We start from the raw sequence: 24,726 nt of genomic DNA, 5'->3' as shown, positions 1-24,726 counted from the left end.
TACAATTTGGTATTCTCCCAAAGGCTGCACATATAATCCACAAAGAAACAGGACAAATACATTATCTGTGTGTGTGACAAGAGCATTATTCCCCCAGGTCAAGACAATGCTGAAGCTCACTGAGCCCAACTATCTTCCTTGTAACTCACCTCTGCAGTATAAGAGGAGGATTGGGCTGACGATTCCCAGGGTAGTGAACGTGAATGGTGTGGCCTGTGTTGGCCGTCAGCTGCCTCAGGGTCCTCTGACTGCGCCCAATGCCCTGGGTGAGACGCGTTGTAGAAGAGCCACTGCCCAGCGTCAGGGAACTGTGGTCTGCATGGCGTACCATCAGTGGGTGGGTGGTAGGGATATTTCCTGGGGATGGGGGGATGTCTGCTGCAAGGACAGTATGCGAAGGGGTCAGTGCCAAAAAGAAATTTCTTCTGTGGTTGTTCAAGCAGAACCATGTCTCCTGGGCCTTACTTCCTCACACGGAAACCTGAGCTTTGTCCTTTCTCCCTCATTCCCATGCCTTATCTACGATCACTGACACTACCATGGCTTATGCCACCATCTCTCACCTAGATACTGCGACAGCCTCCTAAATAGTACTTTCTCCCAATCCATTCTCTATACTAAGCCACAGTGATGCTTGTAGGCCCCTCAGAAACATGCTGTTCTCTCCACCTTGACGACTCCTCTCCCCCTTCGTCACCTGCACTTTTGTTCTTGGCCTAGGTATTACTTTTTCTGATTCTACAAATGGGCCTAAAAACCCTTTACTCTGTGCTTTCTTACCATACTACAATGTAATGCCTGCTGACTCATAATTCCTAATAGACCATAAGCTCCTATGAGGGAAAAGGATTGTTTTCTTTTTTATTGCCGTATCCCTAGCACCTAGGACACAGTAGGCACTCCTCAAATATTTGTTCAATTTGCCGAATGGACAGAGGCTCAACTTAATAAGGAAGATTGATGGAAATCACAAAAATGCAAAGAAAATCACAAAATAGAAAGTATCTTGAAAATTATGTAATCCACCCCATTTTTTTTCTTTTCACATTTTTCATTTACAGGTGACAAACTGAGGCTCAAAGGTGACAAACTGAGGCTCAAAGAGGTAAGAGACTACTTGGCCAAGACAACAGACCAGAACAGTTCAGTGTTTTCTGCTATATCATGCTTGTGATTTGGGAGTAAAGACCTGCCTTCTCAAGACAGCTTGGTTTTAAGAACTGGATGCTAAAAGGGAACTCTGACGTTGATGGGGGAAGAGAGAAGAGATTCACTCTCTCCTCCGAAAAGATGCATTTTTGATGAACAGAGTGAATGTGTTCAAATCTACTCCCCAATGCCAAGCTCAAAGGTGTCTACCCAAACCCTCAAGATCCAGTGTTACAGACATAAGGATTAGTGATTGCCCTATCACTGTAGCGTACACAAGGGTGCCTGATGCAGTCAGCCTTGGTCTCACTTTTTTTTTAATTCAAGCAAATCATCAAGTTGTCCAGGCTCTAAAATGGCTGGCTGCCTATTTACTGAGGTGGAGAGAACAAAAGGAGCCTCTCACAGTTCCTCCTTCTAGGTATACACTTACTGAGAGAGATGGATTCAGATATCCCTTGCCCCAGGAAGTTGGCATAAGAAAAGAGGTGCTTTCTGTATCAGATTGATAGCTGCTCTAGTTCAGGGTATAAGAAGCAAGAGATAAAACCCAGCTGAGCCCCTGTGTCTTACTAGCACTGGAGAACATGTTGTCAAACTCAATGATGAGATCATCCTCCCGGTCAAAGCGCTCAAATCGGACCAAGGGAGAAGCGTTCATATCAGGGTAATCCTCATCCAATTCCATTTCAGAGCCATCGTCGTCATCGTCTTCATCTCCCTCTTCACCTTCATCATCCTCCTTAAGGGGAAAATAGGAGATGGAGAATTGCTGGAGGTAAGGATTTTCTGAAGTCTGGTGTCATGGCCACATTTGCACATGAGGGAGGGAGGCGCTGAGGCTAGCAACCCAGACTGTTGGTTTTCTCCAGCTGTGTGTTCCCATGGAAGAGGATGTCTGAACCAACCCAAAACACAGTCCCCCCTCACCTGATCATCTTCCTCATCTTCCTCCTCCTCCTCCTCTTCATCCTGACTATCATCCTCATCCTCGTTACTGCCACTGCTGTCCTCTTCCTGAGTGTGCTCCTCCTCATCCTCAGGGTCCAGGATATTCATGGAATCTAAAACAAAGGGAGCACATTGGAGGACTATACTGAGTAGCTAGAAAACAGGCTACTGTGCAGGCCAGCAGATTGAGTGGGAAGGCGATGGGGTATTTGACTCTAGGAGAGGAAGAACCAGATCTGGGGTGATGTACAGACTTAGTGAGCCAGCCCCGATTTCCTGAGAGTGCCAACCAATGCATCAATATGCTGAGCCATGCGGCTGAATGTGGAGGCTGGCTATAGGGTGGTGCTTGAGGAGCCATGGTCTAGGACTTGGCCAAGTCTGTTGGTGCCCCCTTGCCTTTCCAGCCCTACTTTGCTACTGACTGCATCCTGTTGGTAAGAAGGAATCTGGAGCGATGATAGCAGGTGGGTGAGAAGAAAGCGAACCAAGTAAGAAGTGACAAACTTTTGGGCAAGCAGTAGTTAACATGTTATTTGAAAAACTGGCTGAGGATAAAGTGGATGGTGTATGTCAGCGCATGCAGACAGATGCTTCCTTATTCTGCACATGTGGGCAGCTGCCTCCAGGAAAACCCTAGTATAGTGTCTGTCAGACGTGCAGGGCAAGAAGGGAGGCCTTTCCGGCCTCGGCACTCTCACCTTCTCGGTTGGCCTGCAAGGTGGAAGCTTGGCTGAGGTTGGAAGGAGCTTCATCCATCAGCACGTCCTCTTGTGATTCATCCTCTCCACTTCTGCTCACTGAAGGTTACAGAGCAGAGCCTTCACTGAACAACAGAGGACTTCCCTTTCCAGATTGGGTGGGCCTAAAGTAGCTATGTACACCCAGCAGATATCCACTATTTTTCTGGATGAGGAAGACCTGGTGTCTCTGCTGTTGACTAGCTAGGTGAGCTTGGCCAGTCACTTTACCTGTCTGAGTCTCAGTTTCCTCATACGTAAAATGGGATGATCACATCTGCCCTGCCAATCCCACTAACTGTGAAACCACAGAGGATAATGGGTGTGAAAAAGCCTTGTCAAGTTTAAGAATACATGTTTACTTCTGTTTATCCTTTGATTTTCTTCATCAATAAAATAAAAACAAGTAACATATACCCTTGGAGCCAGGTGACAGTAGAGTACCTTTGCTGTTTTTCCTGAGTTGTAAAAAGCAACTTTTTTACAACTCAGCTGTAAAAGTTGTAAAAGATCCTTAGGGAATGATCACTCTTTTTACACTACTGAGACTTAGAGGCAGAAAGCTCCTGGATTCACTGAAGAACTGAAAGGAAAGTACTTTCTCACCCTACAGCCTCCATAGCCTCCTCTAGGCCTCCATGATGTGCCTGATGTATTATCTATACTGATGGCCACCCCCTCCACCTCCCCCACACAGGCAACACTTCAGACCAGCCACAGGTCTGTAGATGGCTTGTGAATTTCTCATCTGTAAGACTGTCAACATCAAGACAAGCAGCAATCTAGGCTGGCTATGAGCCCTTAGGCAGAGCTGAGCAAGCAGATGATGAGAAAAAGGGTCCTCCCGAGAGAGACTGAGGCAAAGGAAGAGGCTATACTCAGTTCTGGGGCTCTCACCTATAATTGTACTGTTCCCAGATCCGCCATCCCTCTCAAGCAACTCATCTATCAGGTCCTCCAGCTCATTCTCAACCTGGAGAGAAATAGAACATATATATGGATGCACACAAGTCTATCATTGTGCTGGTGCTCAACCCTAAAAAAAGCCAGCAAGGGAGCATATATTTCTAGGATAATATGTGACAGAGGATGTTACAGAAACACCACACACTTGGTGCTAAGAGCACAGCAACTACCACATGCTGCCAATCCACACTCAGACTGCCCTTCAAATGGGTCCATCCCAGGTATCTGAGACCAGATTAAGTCTTTATACTCTTCAGGAATTCAGGAATACACGCAGATCTCCTTAGAGCTAGCAGCTCAGGACTGTAGGCCCCATTTCTTACCACTGCTACCAGCTCCAGAAATTACAATGCTTTCTTTAGGGTCTGTAGAAGACTGCCATTTGAATGCCCCAGTGAGAGCTGGTGCTATAGGCACAACAGTGATGTTAAGGAGCGTCCATTAATGACCAGAACCAAGTAAATCAAAGACCCTAGGCCCAAAGGGCTCAGGCCAGCTTTCTATATCAACATTTCACCCGTGCCTATGTTTTCTTGTTGGGATCTACTCCATTTTATAGATAGTATATGGCATCCTGGCTCTGCACCCACCCCTCATTTAATACAATTCAAACACATTTACTGAGCATCTACTAAGCATTATCATCTGTGCTCCTCTGCAAAATAGACAAATGAATTTAGGCAAGGATCTAAAGTACTCACCCACCCACACCACTTGGGGGTTTGGTTCAGCACCACAACAGGGGTATGCTGGGTGATCTGCCTCCCTACCTGCATCTCTTGTGAACTGAGCACCTCAGGCTGCCCAGCAATCACCACTGAGTCGGTTTCAGCCTCCCCATCCATGATATCCCCATCTGCCACCTCTGTCTGAGTGACATCATGATCCTCCTCCTGCACTTCTGCTTCCCCAGGCTCGCCTGAAACAATCAACCAACCAGCAAAATAATCAAAGGGTGCCTATGTGCAGGGCACCATGAGACAAGCGTAAGACAGTAAGGTCCCTTCCCTGGGCAAATTTACAAGTTCTCAGAGAATAAATGAATGGGTGACAAAGGAAAAGACAAGGCTACGTGTGAGGATAGCCAAATAAGGCTGCAATTTTAAGGAATTCTTTGTGGGGCAGATTCCCACGCCACTATGACAGATCTGTGGAAGGCCAGCAAGTTCCCAGGGAAACAATACCAAGCTAGAACAGTTGTGATGCCATGCCCATAAAATAACTACACCCACCCGGCCAGCTCTCCAGTCCATTGGCTGATTCCCTACCTGGGTCCTGTTGGTTGCTATTAGAGTCCTGAGCAGCTCCTTGGGCATCCTGCTCAGACTTGCTCTTGCTAGAAGCACTCTTGCTGCCAAAAAGGCTACTGGGCTGGTTCACAATCCGGGAAAGTGTTTCCAAAGGCTTCAGAGCAGCATTGACTGTGTTGGCCATGTTGGGACTGAGATAAAGGAAGATACAGAGATGAACTGAGCACAGAAATCCATACTAAAAGGGACCAAGGCTCATCAGAGTAACAACTGATCCCAGGAATGGGACATGGAAGGTATAAGGTGAGCCTGAGACATCTTGTGCCAGAAGGCCTTCAAAAGCAAGAAGGCTTTAAAGAATTAATGGGGTCATTACCACAGGCCAAACCTTAGCATCAAAAAGAATAATGATGGTAATAGATTATAACACATTAAATATAATCTGCAGCCACAGGGATACAAATGCAGGCAGAAAAAGGTCTTCTTTATATAAGAATGCCAGCTAATAAACAGGAATGAGAGAATCAGAAAACTATCACTGCAACCAGCAATGTTAAGTGATCTAGGTAAAGACCACTAGTGAATGCTAAAACTACTAAGTTAAAAATCTTCAGGGCATAGGATATTCACGTGATCTTCACGTGAACTTAAAGCATCACCTCACGGATAACTTGTTAATACAAAGTGGAACTCTAACCATTAACTATGTGATCAAACTTAGCATCACCCAATAATGGGACCAAGTGGCATTATGCGTCTCCTGATGTGATGCACTGAGAAAGGCAAACATCACCTATGTAGTATTCTTGCCAAAAAAAATTTACCCTGAATCTAACCATAAGGAAGCAATTAGACAAATCCAGACTATGGGATGTTCTATAAGACATTCGACCTTCTGGACTCTTCAAAACAGTCAAATGTCAAAAAAATAAGAGACATGTGGCAATCAAATGCAATGAATGATGCTCTCTGGATCCTGGATCAACACACTCTCCCCCGGGATATAAAGACATTCTTGGAATAATTGGAGATAGATGAATATGAAGTACATAGTGAGTATTATTATATTAATGGTAAGCTTCTTAGAGGTGATGACGGTATTTTAGCTATGTAATGGAATGTTTGTTCTTAGGAGACACATGCTGAAGTATTCAGAGGTTAAGCATCACGTTTATAACAAATTTCAAATGATTTACCTCACGAAAAGAGGAGGGGGGGAACTAAGGCAAATAGGACAGAATGCTAACCACTGGTTAATCTAGGTGAGACATACAGTGCTCATTATACTGTGAGCTCAAAATTTTTAAACATTTAAAAAAACTGATGAGGTTGCTATCAAAAGAACAAAGAAGTCAGTTTGAAGAGGTCCCATAAGCCCAAAGGTGTAATGAAAAAGAACATGAAGGATGAGCATGAAAAGAAGGATAACTGTAGTGATCCAAGTAATTCAATCAGATTTTAAAAATCAAGGAAAATTCATGAGTCCATAATACTACACAGAAAATAGAAAGCCAGAGCTCGTATTTGAGGTGGAGTTTAATCCATTTTTGACTTTACTCTGAAAATTGGTGACTGAAGGGAAAAAATTAAGTTTTTATCCTGGCTTTTTAGTAGGAACTGTATTATAGGGTAACCAACTTTCCCTCTTGAACTGGAGCTAGAATCACAGAAATATAGCAGCTAATAATGTAGAAGGAATGACAGAAATTACAAAGTTGTCATCGATAACCCTCTAAGAAATTAAAAGACACAGGCAAGGATTATCAACTGGTGTTAAGACCATTAATTAGGTATATGGTTGATAGGGAACTAGACATTTGTACAGTGCTGAAGTAATAACACTGTTATTTTCTGGTAAGGAGGAAAATATAACAGTACAATGATGATTATCACTCTACCCTAGTGGTCAATCTTATCATGATTAATGGTAGTTCAAAGAGATGCATTTCCCCATGATACAATATGAAATGTACATCATCATCTATGATATATCCTAGCCAAATAATGTTTAAATTGCTCCATTAAGCCTCTACCTCTAAGCTTACAGCAAACAGGGAGTAAAAGCAACAAGTTAAACTACACTGCGTGGAACCAACTGGACCAAATCTAGGAAAACATTCTACAGGTCTGATCACTTCAATAAATTCGTTCATGAACAACAGCAATAAAATGAAGATTAAAAAAATTAAGGACCTGTATTAGAATAACAGAGACTCAGAGGACATAACCAGATGTAATACAAGGTCCATAATAATCTTACAATAATTAAGAGGGGGGAAGCTTGGGAAAAAACTGATACAGACCAACTCATGAGTTTGCGGCAAATGAGAGAACTAAGGCCCAAAGAAAGGAAAGTGCCTTGCTTAAAAGCAACAATACTAAGAACTCAGGTTCCCGCCTACATCCAAACTCTTCCTATCACACTGGCTGCTAATTACTTATCTGGCAAGGATACATGAAATACTAGGCAAATGGACAAGTATGAAGCACGATTAAGAAGAGGGCAAAAGCCTGGTGCTGGAGGTCAGGAATAATTTTACCTGGACAGGTCCAGGCTGTGAGGCACTCTGGCCAGGTCATTAACCAGTCCCTTCTTCAGGAAGAGTCGAATGATGTTGTTCATGCCATTGTGTTGGGTCTTGGCTGTTGCACTGCTGTAGAAACTGGAGGTGGAGGGGCAGGACTCCATGATAGTACTGATGATACACATCACTGCCTGAAGCCTAGGAGAGAAGTTTGACATCTCTATCATGTGAATACAGCCCATTCTTAGGCCACGTCTTCACTAACTTGCCTCAGATAACCCTCCTGGTTTCTTCTGTGTTTCCTTCTGGAAGTAACATCTAAACAGGTAAGAAAGAACTCACTCCCTGGGTGGAGGCATTCTTCATTTTCTTTAAACATAATGTGAAAAAGTAAAGTTGAATAACCCCCTCAACTTCTTACTTGAAGACCCTAGAAATATAATGAAAACATCCCTTTGTTTTCTCTAAGCCGTTTACCCACCTCCTCCAAGTGTCATTAGTGCTTTGGGTATTTGGTAGCACTAGAACTATCTGAGAGAACCAGAGAATGTACAGTGTCAGTATGACCAGAACTCTTGTTCAAATGCAAGGAATCCATGGGACAAGAATGAAGTTAGGGGATGCTACTGGTTATTAGCACTAAGTCAGGCACGTAGCACTAAGTCAGGCATTGATTTTACCTGGCATGTTTCTCTGTACTCTCAGCCATAGCCAGTGCCCTTCCCAGGGCTGCTTTTACTTCATTCACAAGGGCCACCTGGGCATCTGTGCCACTCCCTGCGGCAGCCAGGCTTGCGAGGAATAGGCGGGCCAGGGCAGGTGTATCCTTGTCTTCTGCATTCTGGGTATGTGGGAGGAGGTGGTCCAGGACAAAAGCTAGCACACTGCAGTCCTGAAAAGTCATTAATCGTGACATTTACTCACAAGCACAGTTACGCCATACTGTTTGCACATCAACAAGGTACACGCATACAGAACTGATCCTTGGAGTCATCCAGTCAATGATTATCAGGCCCACTTTATAGACGAAAAAACCAAGACTTAAAGGTACAAGCCAAGTGAGTAACAAATCTCGAGTTTATGCTTCCAAATTCCATTCATTTTTCACAAGCTTACACATCTTCATTAATCTGAGGCCTAAAGAAATGTGGCTCGCCAAAGAACTTAAGTCAATGGCGATGATTCAAACCTTGATCCCTAATTCAGTGCTACAATTACTCCAGTTTCTAATTAAATTGTAGTATTTACTGAAACCTACAATGTGCCCAGGACCCTGGGCTAAAAATTGGCAGGGGTTGAATGAGAAACACACAGCACAGTCACAGATATGGATATGCAGAAATAGTTAATGCAGGGTTACTTAAAATATCAAAAAAGGCCCAATAACAGGGAAGGAAATAAAGTCAGACTTTCCCTCCCCCTCTAAAAATGATTTCTGCCCTGATAATTCTTTATCTTAGAAAGAAACTTAGTTCTGTTGTCATTCAAGTAGATTTTGGATCAAAATGCAGGGGCGATTTTGGAACTAGATAGAGATGATGGTTGCACGACAATGAATTACGCCACTCAACTGTATACTTTAAGATACTTAGTTTTATGTGCATTTTACCTCAATTTAAAAAATGCATTGAAGGGACCTCCCTGGTGGTCAAGTGGTTAAGACTCCGAGCTCCCAATGCAGGGGGCCTGGGTTTGAGCCCTGGTCAGGGAACTAGATCCTGCATGCTGCAACCAAGAGCCCACATGCTGCAACTAAAAGAGCCCGTGTGCTGCAACAAAGACCCGGTGCAGCCAAATAAATAAATAAATATTTTTAAAAAATGCATTGAAGAATTCTAGGCTCTGGGTAATAAGATAAGGTGACCCTGTTAACTATTAGAAATAAAAATTTCCCAGTAGTGAATAAAATACAAAGTTAAAACAGTTTTCTGAAAAAAAGTGTAACATTACCAGTAAAAACTGAAAAAAAAAAAAAGCCTTGCAATTTGGGCAACTGAGTGGATTCGTGCAACCATGACTGAGTGGAAGGAATCTGGATTTGAAACCAGAGACCTGGGCTCTAATCCTAGTCTTGCTACTCTGAAGTGTGGCCTTGGGCAAGTTACTGACCTCTCTGAGCCTTCTCTTCTCTCTGTTAAGGGGAGCAATACCAACAACCTTGCAGTGCTGAGGTGAGGATTATCAATAGTATCTGTAAAGCACCTATGAGTACCCAGTACCAGTAAGTGGGTGACTTGACACATATTAAAGCAGATACTTAATAAATTTGCAATTAAGTGTCTTATTCCATAAGTATGCTATTATAACTACAACTGGCATAAATGAGTATAAGCTTTGAAATAAACGCCTAATGTATACTTAATACACATATTCCATAAAGGGCTTATATCCAGAATATATAAAGAACTCAGTAGAAAATAAGAATAAAAGACTTGGACACTTCACAAAAAAGAATATACAAATGGCCAATAAAGACAGGGAAATTTTAACCACAATGCAATAACAGTATGAACCTACTAGAATGGTTAAAATGAAAAACAGGAATACTAAGTATTGGCATGGAGGTGAAATAATCCAAACACCCATATGCTGTGCTGGTGATAATATAAATTGACACAACTGCTCTGGAAAACTTGTTATCAGTTGCTAAAGCTGAACAGACCAGCAACTCCACTCCTAGGCACATAGCAACCAACAGAAATATATGAACTTACGTATGAACGTGTGTGAGTGTGTGTGTGTATAAATACACACACAGACACGAACTTATGTATGTTCACCAAGACATCTGTATGAGAGTGACTGTAGCAGCACTACTTTTAATACTTCCAAAAGGAAAACTAGCCAACTGTCAATAAGCACTAGAATGGATAAGACTGTGTTACATTCACACAATGGAATTCTATACAGCAATGAAAATAAACTAAAACTACACACAAAGATGTAGTTGCAAACATGTTAAGCAAAAGAAGCCAGACACAGGACATACTGTAAGATTCCACTTATATAAAGCACAAACCTAATTCACGAACACAAGATAATGGTGACCTTATGGAATTTCCAAGGGGAAGGGGAGATGTGCAAAGGTGTGAGTGGGATTAGCTTTTGTGGAGTTTCTAATGTTGAATTTAGTGGTAGTCATCCAAGAAAAATTAACTGGTGAATCACTTAGGAGTTGTGTATTTTTGTATGCATTTTAAAAGCTTGCATTAAGATAAAAATAGCTTAAAAAATGGCAGCTGCTGTCATAGATTCTTTGTCTGCAACATTATTGCCCCTGTTCCATTCTCACACCCTTTACTGCTTACTAACCATAAAATAACTATGTGACCTCCAAAACAAGGTCTCCTTTATGAAAAAAACCTCCTTGGGTACCCCTTTTACATATATGGGAACATGATATGGTTTCTTAAAGTGTCCTTTCACTTGAAAAATCCAACCTGAAGATATTTCTGTATCAGGACATATAAAATATGACTTCATTCTTTCCCATGCTCTACTGATGAACATTTAGGCTTTTCTTATATTCTATTTATTACCAATACTGTTACATCAGGTGTCTTTGCACAGGTGTGAGTACATCTGGAAGATAAGCTCCAATACTGTGTACTTCATTTATTCTCCTGTCTCCTAGATACCTTTACCTAGGTGATCCACAGATACCTCTCAAATTCTATATTTTCTCTTCAAACCATTTCCTCTTCTAACAAAAGGAATAAAAAAAACAAAACAAGAAACATCTCTCGAGTCCTTGATTTCACCTTTATCCTCCAAATCCACTCTCGTCCATTTCTACTGTTAAAACATCTCTTCAACTCATTCATTTCCCCCACCAACTTCATCAAGGTCCTGTATTACCTAGACTACTATATCAGCGTCCTGACTGGTCTCTCTGACTCCAACCTTGCCTTTTGCAGTCTCTAATAAGGCAGACCAAGTGATTTTCTACAAAACAAATTAACAGACTACATCAATTCACTCCCTGCAAATGAGCCTGATGGCTCCACATCATGGAAAAAAAGGCCTAGCTCTTTAATGTGTCTTAAGAGGCCTCTGCCTCTCTCATCACTGGGTTAGCATGCACGGGCTCCTAGCAAAACATCCAACACATAGCAGGTATCCAAATGATAACAGTATAAAATATTAAGCAGAAATTAGAAATCTTACCTCTTTGATCAGCTCAGACTGGCCCACAGTATAGCTGTAGTTGGCAATCAGGGTAGCAATACCAACATAGGATCTCACCAACTCTGCCAGAAGCCGAAGAATAGTGGAGGTGGGCATTAACGGTTTGCTGCCCTTGCCTTTCTGCTTGCCTTCCTCAGACGCCCGGTCCCCTTCTTTATCTTTCTTCCCATCCCGAGACTCCTCCGGAGTTGAAGCTGTTGAGAAAGAGCCAAACACTGGTTCAATTCCACATTGGAATATTGGCAAAATCAAGTCTTAGGTGGAAAGGAAACTTCAGGCCACTAGTACAAACTGAATGCCCTCCTCCTACTGCAGTGGAAAGACAGATAGCTACTATGACACAGGTCTCAGATGTGCTCTACGGATATAGTTACAACAGACAGGCTTTACCCAACTGTTCACACATCTTCCGCCATTTCCCTCCTCTTATACATTTTATGTTCCAGAAATACTGTACTAATAGTAGTTCTCCAAACATGCCTTGTATACACTTTTACCTCTTCTTCCCACATGTCTGTGTGGCACACATTTACTTAATCTAGCTAAGCTCAAAAGATGATCTCCTCTATAAATGCTTTCCTGCTTCATCCAGGCATACTGACATGCTATCATTATCATGTGCCCACTATATCTTATCCCAGCACGCCTCCATTCCAGCAGTTATCTTGTACTAAAAGCACTGCATGTCACCCTCACTAGACAAAATTCTTTAAGTGCAGGGAATGAATCTGATTCATTTTGGTGTCTACTATAGTCTGCCACATAGTGGGCAATGATGCTTCCCTTGAATGATACTACCATCACCCATACTATACACTACATATGAGCAGTAAGTCCACCAAAATGAGTTAACCAGTATTTTACTAATTATTAGCCTTTTAAGCTTATCCTCCAGGGACTAAACTGGCATTAAGTACATCTCAACTTAGATTTCAAAGATCCTTCCTGTCAAGGAGAAGGAGCTCTTGAAAGGTCTCATTAGAATTGCTTCCACATGACGTTTCTCTAATTCTTGGCAAGTAGCCAATGGGCTCCGTTGAAACTGCTAGAAAGTAAGAATCCACCATATAAATCTTGTAGCCAGAATAGTGTCACTGGCACCAAAGTTCTATAAGCTAGCATGGAAGCTACCAAAAGAAATATACGGAGAGGTTTAAAGAGTAGAACTAAAGGATGTTACCACAGCAACCACTACTGGGTTAGTTAAGTCACAGTTCCATTAACTTTATTTATTCTATATTCCCCATGTTGTACAATATATCCTTGTAGCTTATTTTATAACTAATAGTTTGTACTTCTTAATCCTCTACCCCCTATACCATCCCTCCCCTCTTCCTTCTCCCCACTGGTAACCACTAGTTTGTTCTCTGTATCTGTTGAGTCTGCCTCTTTTGTTATATTTACTAGTTTTTAAAAGATATACACATATATTAAAAAATTTATTTATTTTTTGGCTGCATTGGGTCTTCATTGCTGCACGCAGGTTTTCTATAGTTACGGCGAGTGGTGTCTACTCTTTGTTGTGGTGCATAGGCTTCTCATTGCGGTAGCTTCTCTTGTTGTGGAGCATGGGCTCTAGGCACGCAGGCTCAGTAGTTGCGGCGTGCAGGCTTTAGTAGTTGTGGTGTGCAAGCTCAGCAGTTGCGGCTCGCGGGCTCTAGAGTGCAAGCTCAGTAGTTGTGGTACATGGGCTTAGTTGCTCTGCGACATGTGGGATCTTCCTGGACCAGGGATCGAACCCATGTCCCCCACACTGGCAGGAGGATTCTTAACCACTGCACCACCAGCAAAGTCCTACTAGTTTATTTTTTTAGATTCCATGTATAAGTGATACCATACAGTATTTGTCTTTCTCTGTCTGACTTATTTCACTTAGCATAATGCCCTCGAAGCCCATCCATGTTGCTGAAAATTTCATTCTTTTTAATGGCAAGTTCCATTAACTTTAGCATATAATGAGGAGTGGGTGCAGGGCCAGGATGCCATATACTATGAAATGGAATAGATCCCAATAAGAAAACGTAGGCACGCGTGAAATGTTGATATAGAAAGCTGGCTTTTGGGCCCAGGGTCTTTGATTTACTTGGCTCTGGGTCATTAATGGACACTCTTTAACATCACTGTTGTGCCTATAGCACCAGCTCTCACTGGGGCAATCAAATGGCAGTCTTCTAAAGACCCTAAAGAAAGCACTGTAATTTCTAGAGCTGGTAGCAATGGGGCCTACAGTCCTGAGCTGCTAGCTCTAAGGAGATCTGCATGTATTCCTGAATTCCTGAAGAATATAAAGACCTAATCTGGTCTCAGATAACTGGGATGGACCTTTTGTTTACAGAACACTGAGCTCACCCCCGAGAAAGTTCACTTACGCAAGTAAACGTGACAATTATGCCTGTATTCCCCTACTGTCTGCCCAGGACATTCCGTTTCTTCAAGCTGTCTTCTCAAGAAATAAGAACAAAAGAGAAAAGCAAACCATTACCTTCTCCTTGGGCTGTCCCAGATGTGGAAGTCTCAGTGGAGGCACCATCTGCAGCAAAGACCTGACTCTATGGAGGAAGAAAACTCCTGAGCCATTATTAATTTCAAAGAGAGTTGTCCCCAAATGGCAGGACTCCTTTTCAGGGTACTGGCTGTAAATGTTATAGACTCTCTTTATCTTTTAACCACCTTTTCCTTCTGTATACTATAATCCGTGGGAAGCCATCATTATAAACAGCGACTGGAAGCTTGAGGGGAAAGGGAATGGGGGAAGATGAGAATGAAAAATGAATTAAAGAAACATTTCTAATCCAAGGAGAAAAAAGAAAATCCCAGGGACAACCCGATCTTCATTTTTAGGCAACAGATAATTTATAGATACATCAAAATTAATACCTTTGAAATATCCCTGGCATAACCCTATATCCCGTAGTAGGTACTGAAAAGGGAGAAGGCAGATAGAAGGCTGGAGCTGACTTACATTAATGGAAAATCCTGGCTGTGTGTCAAAGTCACTGCTCTGACGGGTAAGTGACCGGTACTGCTGGTATACATCATCACCCATGTCTTGCAGGAGCTGGCCAACCTCTTGAGTCATACCCCCAGGTTTAGGATCAGATTTGTCTGCTAGAAAAATAAAAACAAAACTCTTTAGACTGTGCAATGTTAATGACCATCTGGTAGCCTGGTCAATTTTGCTCCAAGTTGCTACAAGTGTTTACAAGGTAATATTGCTAGGCTTTGATTTAAGAATGAGAAATGTAGAGAGAGCATGGTTGAAAGCCTCATTCTATAACTAGTTTTGTGACCACAGGCAATTTACTCTCCTCACTGTCCTTAGTTGTCACTACTAAGCTTAAATGAACATACCTGACATTTTGCCTAGTACAGTGAGAGGTCAATAAATGGTTGCTATATATAGCTAAATTATTATTATTATTATTTTGGGGGGGAGGAGGGTTTAGGAAGTGGGGTAAAGCAAGGAGCTCTATAAGGATTAGAGTGATGTATGGATGAAAAGCACTAAAGTAAAGACTCAGATTTTCTTGACTTGTTAAATGCACTGTTCATCAACTTTTGGCAATTCTGTGGGACCTATCAAATAAGTATGTCCTGAATAAAATCCAGAAGGATCTGACTGGAATGGAACTTGAGTTCCAGGCAATTCATTCATGACTTTCCCAATACTTAAAAGCAGCACCTTAACTAAGGACAAAAGATAGGGATGGTGGTCTCAGAGGTCAGGAAGCCTAGCCACACCTTCTAATATTGTTCCCAGATCTTTGGGCAACAACTATGTTTTGTTTCTGAGAGTGAAAACATTGGAGACTTCTGGCCATGGCCCACGGGCCCAGCCGCTCCGCGGCACGTGGGATCCTCCCGGACCGGGGCACGAACCCGTGTCCCCTGCATCAGCAGGCGGACTCTCAACCACTGCGCCACCAGGGAAGCCCTCTCCTTTTTAATCTTTGTTCATTCTTCCCTCTGTATGGGATGTACTCTCATACAAAAGATTCTGGCAATCTCCTTATCCTTATCATTCATACTGTATGACTATTAACTTCTTCAGAGAAGTGGCTATGTGTCTTATTCATCTTGATTCCCAGAGAGTGGGCAAATACTTGAGTACTCACTAAGCCATGAGTTAGCTGAAGTGACCTAAACAAAGTGCCCAGCCTCCTCAGGTGGGCTAGTTACATACCTTCCTCTGGAGCATGGTATGCAGCCAAGGCATTTAGCATGTCATAGATCACTTCCTTGATAGTATCAGGAATGACAGGCAGAGGTGAGGGCTTCAAAGGGGTTGTCTTCACCAGCTGTACAGCATTAGGGCCTTTAATTCTAAGATTCTCAAATTCATCATCTGAAGCTAAGCCAAAGTGAGACAGGGAAAAATTAGTTAATAATGAACGGGTACCTACATTTGGTTACTGATAAAGACTCAGAAGCGGGGGGCCACTTCCAAACAATGTTCAAGTAGTCTACTAGAAAATCTGGCTTTTACCTTCCCTAAATCCCACAGGATTTCATACAGCAATATCAAATAGTAAAAAAAGAGTATAGGCTTTGGAGTTGGGGACACTTGGTTTTGAAATCCAGTTCTGTTATAAGATCATGGCCAAATTATTTCAACAAACCTCAATTTTCTCATTCTTGAAAATTTGAGGATAAAAGGAGACCATACATGAGAAATGCCCAGCACAGAGCCAGGGTGGGGCTGCCAAAATAAGTAGTCCTCTTTCTTTCTTTTTTTTTTTTGCGGTACACGGGCCTCTCATTGTCGTGGCCTCTTCCATTGCAGAGCACAGGCTCCGGACACGCAGGCTCAGTGGCCATGGCTCACGGGCCCAGCCACTCCGCGGCATGTGGGATCTTCCCGGACCGGGGCACGAACCCGTGGTCCCCTGCATCGGCAGGTGGACTCTCAACCACTGCACCACCAGGGAAGCCCCCTTTCCCAACTTTTAATTTAAAAAACAAACAAACCAACAAACAAAAAACCCCCCAAAGCCCCACGACCCCACAGAAAAGTTGAAAGGTTAGTACAAAAAATCCATATACTTTTCATCTAGAATCACCATTTGTCCACCCCTAAATATGTCTACCTGCATCTAAGATCAAGGATATTTTTCTACATAGCCAGAATACCATAATACCCAAGAAATTTAACACAGATACAATTATACTATCTAATATATAGTAACTGTTCTAACTTCTCCAAATCTCCTTTATCTAGATTCAGCACCCCATCAAGGTTGGTGGTTTTCTCTCATCTCCTTTTATCTAGGAGATCCTTGCATTTTCCCCTTTCACGACATTATTTTGGAAGAGTCTAGGTCAGTTTTTTTATGGAATGTCTCACAATTTGTACTTATCTAATTGTTTCCTCATAATTATAGGTCAAACATTTTTGGCAAGAATACACTGTGATTCTTCCTACTGTATCACGTAAGTCACATGTCCATTTGTCCCTCAATTATCACTCTATCTGTAAACCATTCACTGTTTACATTCATTATTGTCACATCAAGCTAAGTTATTTGAAGGCAAGGACTAGACTGAATGAGCCCTTGGAATCTCTGGCAGGAATTACCACAGGGCAAGGACCAGAGAAGCTACTGAACTACCCTTGAATTGACCCACTTGATGAACCAGCCAATGTCCCAATGCTTGCCTAAGGAGGTTTTCTAAGTTATAGGCTTCCTCACAGAAAATTTTTGGAGTTATACTAAGCCACAGACCTCAATGTCTCAAAGGCTAAGAGAAGGGTAAACTTACCAGTTCCTGAGCCTCGAGGGGCTGGAAGGGCAATGCGGATACAGCAGTTGGCCACTTCTGTGAAAATGTCTGGATTGCGGCATGCGGCTGGCCCAAGGACACGAAGGATGTAGTTGATCTCCCGAGAGCCGAGGCTGCCAGATACAACACCAGAGGTAGTGCTACCAGCTCCACTTGTAGCTGCTGAGCGAACAACCTAGTAAAGAAAGGGAGAACACTGCTGATTAAAGACCACTTTCTAAAACACAACAGCATTCAAGGAAGAGCTACCAAGGATTAAAATACCAACCAAGTTCTGCCTCAAGACAGTGGATGACAGCCTTTGATCTTTGGGAGAAAGATACACTTGGTCTTTCAAGTCCTATTCCTTCCCAATTCAAAAATGTGGCTTACAAAAAAGTTACAGCATTCAGCATACCCCCAAAATTATCAACTATTAGACTAGATGATACGTGACCTTTATATAAAATGGGTAACTTATACAGATCATTGATCATCCAGATTATGGCTCCCAAATTTAAGTGCCAGCTCCTAGCCTTCCCAAATGCCATCCCGATTTTAAACCAGAATGGTTCAAACTCTAAAAATATGTAATACTGACATCCACTTAGTGTATAAGAACAAAATTAAATGCTTTCTTTATGTTTCAAAGTCAATAATCAGTCTTGGATAATGACAGCCAGGAGATATCAAACTACTTATGGACTGTTTGCTTTGATACCACGGGGCTTAGACATTATCATGCTTTTGTTCTCATAAAATGACTTGTTAAATCATGGAAAGTATAGGAAAGTATAAAGAAAATAGTTCCACTGTATTTTCCACGATCTATTGCTTTGTGAATTATGTTCATAAAGGTAAAAATCTTTTGGACTCAATGCTTTTCTTACCAAATTTGTCATGCTCTTCAGTTTAGCCTAACAACTTCTACATCTTGCCTGCCAGGCTGCAATCGTAAAATAACTCCCATTTTTTAAATACAGAAAAGTGTAATTCCACTATGTGCCATCGTTTATTCAGTCCTCTGCTGGATATCAGATCTCTAATCTTGATAATACAAGTAATTCTACAGTGAACATTCTTGTATATGTACTTGGCATACTTGACTTCAGTTATCAGATAAATTCTTAGCCACAGAATTTCTAGGTCAAAGGATATCTTAAACTGACAGTACCAAATTGCCCTCCAATGTGGTTGCACCAATTTCCACTCCTACCAAAAGTAAGAGTATGCCTGGTTCTTCACACCCGTACCTGCAATGGACATTATCAAGCATTTACATTTTGCTACTTGATACGTTAAACCTGCCACTGATCTTCCTTTGTTTCCCACACCCCCAAATAAAATTGCCTTTAAGCTTACAAAGTTTTCTGTCATCCAAAAAGAACCTATATTTTTTCATAGCATTTTAAAAAGTTGTATAAGCTTTAAACATTTTAAGTATGTTTGTTTTTAAGTCAGAATCCTGTCTGTATATAGTTGTTTCTTCTCTGTTGGGCTGTCTCCTGACCCTGGATCAGTGTACATGCTGTCTTTAACAGCCTTCTTTTGGTTTTGCTCATGTCAGGTGAAATCAAACAGGCTGGCTAAAGAAGAACTGTCTGAAGAATGTGAGATATATACTCATATACGCATAGAAGTATGAAGTGGCACCACCTTTCTGGCAAGCAAGCTAAAAAACAATATATACCTTTTGATCCAATTTCTAAGCATTTATAAGAAAAACGACCTTAAATGTGACAAAGCTATGCACAAAAATACAAATAGCAACACTATATATCAACGTGGGAAACGATGTTCCAAGAGAGGAAATTGAAAGTGAAGTCAGTAGCATTCACCTGATGATTGCTGAGAAAGAAGTAGGAAAGAGTTTGTAAAAGTACTGTGGAGAAAAAGCCTTATTGGTGAGATGTTAGCCCCCAACCCCTCTGCTGATGTCTTAAAGTTGATGACATAAAGGTTTTTATTTTTCTAACTGCTTTGTTATTTCTTCTACCGCTTTATATGTTTCCTAAAATAAACAAATAGACCTCAGTTTTCTCATGTGCACAATGCATATTTGTAAAGAGCTTATCACAGTCATAAACATTCCAAAAATTTTACTACGGCTGACCCTTGAACAACATGGGGGTTGGGGCACCAACCCTCCATGCTGTCGAAAATCCACGAATAACTTACAGTGGCCCCCCACATCTGAGGTTCTTTATCTGTGGATTCAACCCACTGTGGATTGTGGTAGTACTATAGTGTTTACTATTGGAAAAAAATCTACATATAAGTGGAACTGTGCAATTCAAACCTGTGTTATTAAAGAGTCAACTGTACTTTTACAACCCCAAAACACAACGTTTGGAAAACAGGCTCTTGGGTGAAGTACTCCTATAAGAGAATGACCTTTAAAACATGAACTTGGTAGAGGGTATCCTAGTTCCTTATTAACAAGTTTTGGAGGACACGGGGAGTGGGAAGGGTAAGCTGGGATGAAGTGAGAGAGTGGCATGGACATATATACACTACCAAATGTAAAATAGGTAGCTAGTGGGAAGCAGCCACATAGCACAGGGAGATCAGCTCAGTGCTTTGTGACCACCTAGAGGGGTGGGATAGGGAGGGTGGGAGGGAGGGAGAGGCAAGAGGGAAGAGATATAGGGATATATGTATAGCTGATTCACTTTGTTATAAAGCAGAAACTAACACACCATTGTAAAGCAATTATACTCCAATAAAGATGTTAAAAAAAAGTTTTGGTTCAAGAAACCTATATTGCTAGAGAGGACTTTCTAGATAACAGCTATCACTATAGTAAATTTAAGGGTAAAAAATGTATTTTCTAGTACCTTTTAAATGTCACTCAATGGGATACTGAGTGACCTACCATACCTAAGCAAGCACCTGAGCACACAGTTGGGAAATTTTGCTGGGCAGAGCATATCATCTGTAATACCTAGCTATATACTTGATGAAGAATTGGAAGTCTATCTGCTCTGAGAGCAAGGAGAACAAGGTATTATGTAAAGCTAAACCAGCATCGGACACCAGAAAGACTCACCTTTTCCATGGTATGGCGGAGGGTGCAGGGGTCCTCAATAATGTGTCTTAAGAGAAGGGTGACCAGGGGAGTAAACCCATTGAAGCCTGAACTCTGGGTCAAATTCAAGATCATGCGGGTACTCTTCAGCTCTGCAAACATCATGGCATATTTGTGGTCTCGGGTGAGCCTCAGGCAGAGGCGAAGGGTGGCATGCAAAGTGTCTGGGTCCACAGGGACCCCTAGCATGCTCACACAGGCCCGGATTAAAACAGTCACCATATCCTCTGTCAGGCCCTGGATCAGGATCTCCCCAATTTTTGTTTCTTCCAGGCTTGTCTCCTTTTCAGTATTTGTACTGTCTAGGGCCAAGGGGGTATCTATAAATGGGAAAGTAAGTGTTCAGACAGTTAACTTGACATTTCCTCCCATCCTCTCCCTCTTAAGTAACCAGTCAAACACTTGGGTCCTATTAAGAGAAACAGACCAAATACCAATTCAAAGACCAGATGAAAAGGCACATAAAGAGGACTGTGTATCTTTAAGTCACCAAGCAATCTGATGGATAAGAAATCACTCATGATGAAATCTGGCCAGAGTTTAAGCCATAAAGGCACACTAGCTTTGTGTAAGACACTCTTTGAAAGATTCACAACTAAAAGTACATACCATTGGCTTTATTTTCTTTACGTTTGATATCCATTTCTTTGCTTTCTTCCAATGTCTTCTCTAGTTCTTGTCCATTGCTGTTTTTAGAATTTTTATTCAGCCGTGGTACCCTCAGGAGTGTCAGCATCACTGGGCGCCGGTTCCCTGTTTCCTCATTAACCTAGGAATTCAAGCAGACAAAAACATCTCTACTGAAAAAAGAATTGTAAGGGGGGTGGGAGAGCTGGAACTCTGTAGCAAAATGCTGTAACAGGAAGGAACCTTGGCAATTTATCCCACCCCTATCATTTACAGAGAGAAAGCCTGAGGGTCCTCAGAAGGAAAGTGGCATACACAAGACCCTACAGCAAATTATAAACTTTGCAATAGAGCAGACTCCATCCCCAACCACTCCCTAATCCTTGACTGAACACTTAAAATCATTTCCGGGTGGGACAGTATCAAATTGCCACAGACTCATGGCCTAACACATGGCTGTAAGAAGACTCAGTTCTCTGAAAACTATACCCCATTTAGGAGTGGTAATACTGTTCTTATAACAGGACTGCTGGTTCAGGAAGAAGCAAACGGAAAGGCATACTCAGCACCTTCCCCTCTTTTCAACCAAGTTTATGGCATTGAGTGAGCATGTACCTGCACCATTGTAGTGAACTGGACAGTGTATCTTCTTCGGCCTGCTGTGAAACGCACACTTGTCTCTCCAGATTTCCAGGCGGAATCAATAGTGCTATTGTTGCTTGCACTGTAACTACACCAACGTCCAGAGCGGTCATCAAACCAGCGCCAGTTGTTGTTGTTGGACTGTAGGTACTAAATACAAGAACACAAAGTTTCATTGTACTTCCTTACAAGGTTGATTGTTATAAGAAATAGTAATTTCATCAGTGTTCATTGCTAAAGCTAACCCAGGAAAAAGAAATATATTGGACATTTTAAATGTTTTGCAAACCAAGAGAGAAGTTTTTATATACCTTAACCCTCGCATTCCCGAGCCTCTCCATAGGCACAAAACACTCTATAAATACCCTTATCCTGTGATGCTCTGCTTTCCTTTTGTTTCCAACTATTTTCCACAAAAGGTAAACATTTTAGATGTACTGGAACAAAACTTCTGTTTCTGGGAAGGTACTAAGATGATGTGGCGGATATAATTTTCGTATAAGGAGCACTTGCTTTTGGAGGAATCCTTGCACACTCAGTCCTTCACATAAAAGAAGAGCCACTCCTCCTCTGGAGACAGAACACTTCTTTAACATTTACTTCCAGGGTAAGTTCTTAGACCCTTTAGCCAGCAGCTCCATAAAAAAAAAAAAAATTCTAACTCCCAATTCAAAAGAAAACTCTTAGCTATCAAGATCCCTCAAGAGATTTATGCCTTGATCAGAGAGCTTTACATTTTTTTGTTTTTACCACTATCCCATATTCTCTTCTGGTCTATTCTTGCCTCAAGAAGCTGAGCTGTTCTGCTCACCACATACACCATATTACGTACCTTAGTCATTTGGGCTCTCCTTTTTGAGGAGATGGCTGTCTTTTCATAGAAATCAATCAGAAGCAACACTGGGGTGATCCATCTAAAACAGGAGAAATGATTTACTCTGGGCAAGCCAGAAACCTGCACAACATGGGAAAATTTATCTTGATTTCACCAGGTACCTCACAATTTTCAAACCACAAAAGGTATCCAAGATTTGGCCCGTACATGACCCAGAAAACTCCCTGATTCAAGCCCTAAGCTTGAGGGCCCAAATCCCCAGGGCAATAGAAATGAAAACAAGAGAGATTACAGGGTCACTCACTTTGGGGTCTGGACCTCCTTTTGTTCCTTGGCGGCCTGTAGGCAGGGCTGAACCACTTCCAAGAGTTTGATTAGGACATTAAGGATGCCACTAGATTCAACCACCCAAGCACAAGGTAGCTTCAACTCCTGATTGATTAATCAAAGGAAAAAAAATAAAACAAATACCAGCTTCTACTCAGTATCAAGGATTAGCATGGTATAGAACATAAGAGCGAACGCTAATAGAATTGGTTGAATTCAAATTCCATTTCCACCACTTACCAGCTATGTGGTCCGAGATTAGTTACTTAAATTCTCTAGGCCTTGGTTTCCTCAAGGGTCAAAGGGAATAATTTCTATCTCCAAGGTAATTGTGATACACTGTGCCAAAACAGTGGCTGGTACATTAGTATGTGCTTAATATGGAAACTGTTACTAGTATCATTAATATCATTAAGAACTGTTACCTACACTAGTTGAAAAGCTTCTGATTTACAGAGAACCTTTATAATCTTCCAAGGAAGATGGAATAATTAAACACAGCAACATACTTAATGGTTCCCCTTACAAGGGCTACATAAAGTGTTACTGATGTAACAGGAAATCACTGGAAGTAATTTAAATGGCCGACAATAGGTAGTTATTTAAACTAGGGGACCTCAAAAAAATGGAATAATATATACATGACGTGGGAAAATATTTGTAACATAATACTGAGAGAAAAGAATACAAAACTTTCTAAATACTCTGATCTCAACTGTTTAAATGTACAGAAAAAAAGACTAGAAGAAAAATATTAGGCTGTCATTTGTGATTTTTTAAAAAAGGGGGGCTCATGAGTGATTTCTTTATATTGTAATGTTTTGGGGGACCCCCAGCATTCAGTACTTTGCAACATTTCCCACAAGTATCTATTCACAAGTGCTATATAATAAGAATCACCACTTTTATCACAAAGGAAAGCCCTGAGACTGTAGACACACAGACTGACACATATATTGGACTTAACTCCTGAGTTGCTATAAGGGTTTACTCCATTAAATCCAGGTTTTACCATTAAACATGATAAGCTAAGAATGAAGAACCACTTGTTCAAGGTTAGGTGCCTCCTAATTCCTATGATGGCTGGAACAAGAACATGTCCTGGCCAAGCCATGCTTTACCTCAAATAATCTGCTGACTGACCAGGTAGGAAAGAAGAGTCAGATTCTATCTGACACCTATTACCAAATTTCCACATCCTACCCCATTCTTTGGCTGCTTGTTAGTTTTCCTCAGAGAAGCCAAAAATATTCCACAACTTAACTGCTAATAGTCATTCTAAGTACCGTCTTATAATTACACCCCATCCCCCAATCCTCTAAGACCCAATTCCATTAACATTTGTTCTGAGAAGCCCTTCTCTCATTATCCAGAAGTGATGCATACTGCCCCCCCCCGAACTCAGATAAAACTGTTTATGCCATTCATGTGGCATAGAATGCTGTATTTTGTACTTAATTGTGTACATTACAGTCTATTAGAAGCTGTAGGCTATGAAATGCAGACATGTCCTACATTTCTCTCTACCTTCTTCAATGTCTCAAATGGTAAGTGTTTGATGATTCTTTGATGAATGAATCACAAGGACCAAAAGGTCTAAATCTTACCTCAAAAAGCAGTGTTAAAAGCAAGATTCTAGTAGCCAAATTGGAGGCCTGGGGCAGGGTGGCCATCTGAC

The 24,726-nt window shown here is 41.6% G+C and overlaps 1 protein-coding gene across 1 annotated transcript in view; it reads right to left on the bottom strand.

Moving 5' to 3' along the window:
- HUWE1 (HECT, UBA and WWE domain containing E3 ubiquitin protein ligase 1) overlaps positions 1–24,726 on the bottom strand; it is a gene marked incomplete at its 5' end in the record, with an annotated part of 110,201 nt that overhangs the window by 22,549 nt on the left and 62,926 nt on the right. Inside the window, 20 exons of the mRNA XM_024758006.1 lie at positions 150–378; positions 1,723–1,891; positions 2,080–2,213; positions 2,802–2,900; positions 3,738–3,813; positions 4,577–4,725; positions 5,075–5,247; positions 7,597–7,779; positions 8,262–8,473; positions 11,749–11,963; positions 14,252–14,318; positions 14,732–14,877; positions 15,953–16,120; positions 17,530–17,725; positions 20,579–20,937; positions 21,227–21,386; positions 21,860–22,036; positions 22,719–22,800; positions 23,026–23,153; positions 24,656–24,721. Of these exons, the coding sequence (XP_024613774.1) occupies positions 150–378; positions 1,723–1,891; positions 2,080–2,213; positions 2,802–2,900; positions 3,738–3,813; positions 4,577–4,725; positions 5,075–5,247; positions 7,597–7,779; positions 8,262–8,473; positions 11,749–11,963; positions 14,252–14,318; positions 14,732–14,877; positions 15,953–16,120; positions 17,530–17,725; positions 20,579–20,937; positions 21,227–21,386; positions 21,860–22,036; positions 22,719–22,800; positions 23,026–23,153; positions 24,656–24,721 (3,188 nt within the window). The remainder of the gene's footprint in view (positions 1–149; positions 379–1,722; positions 1,892–2,079; positions 2,214–2,801; positions 2,901–3,737; positions 3,814–4,576; positions 4,726–5,074; positions 5,248–7,596; positions 7,780–8,261; positions 8,474–11,748; positions 11,964–14,251; positions 14,319–14,731; positions 14,878–15,952; positions 16,121–17,529; positions 17,726–20,578; positions 20,938–21,226; positions 21,387–21,859; positions 22,037–22,718; positions 22,801–23,025; positions 23,154–24,655; positions 24,722–24,726) is intronic.

This window comes from Neophocaena asiaeorientalis, unplaced genomic scaffold (assembly GCF_003031525.2).
Source record: "Neophocaena asiaeorientalis asiaeorientalis breed wild unplaced genomic scaffold, Neophocaena_asiaeorientalis_V1.1 scaffold685, whole genome shotgun sequence".
NCBI classification, from domain to species: domain Eukaryota; kingdom Metazoa; phylum Chordata; class Mammalia; order Artiodactyla; family Phocoenidae; genus Neophocaena; species Neophocaena asiaeorientalis.
The sequence above is the reverse complement of the archived record's forward strand: the minus strand, read 5'-3'. Positions and strand labels throughout refer to the sequence as shown.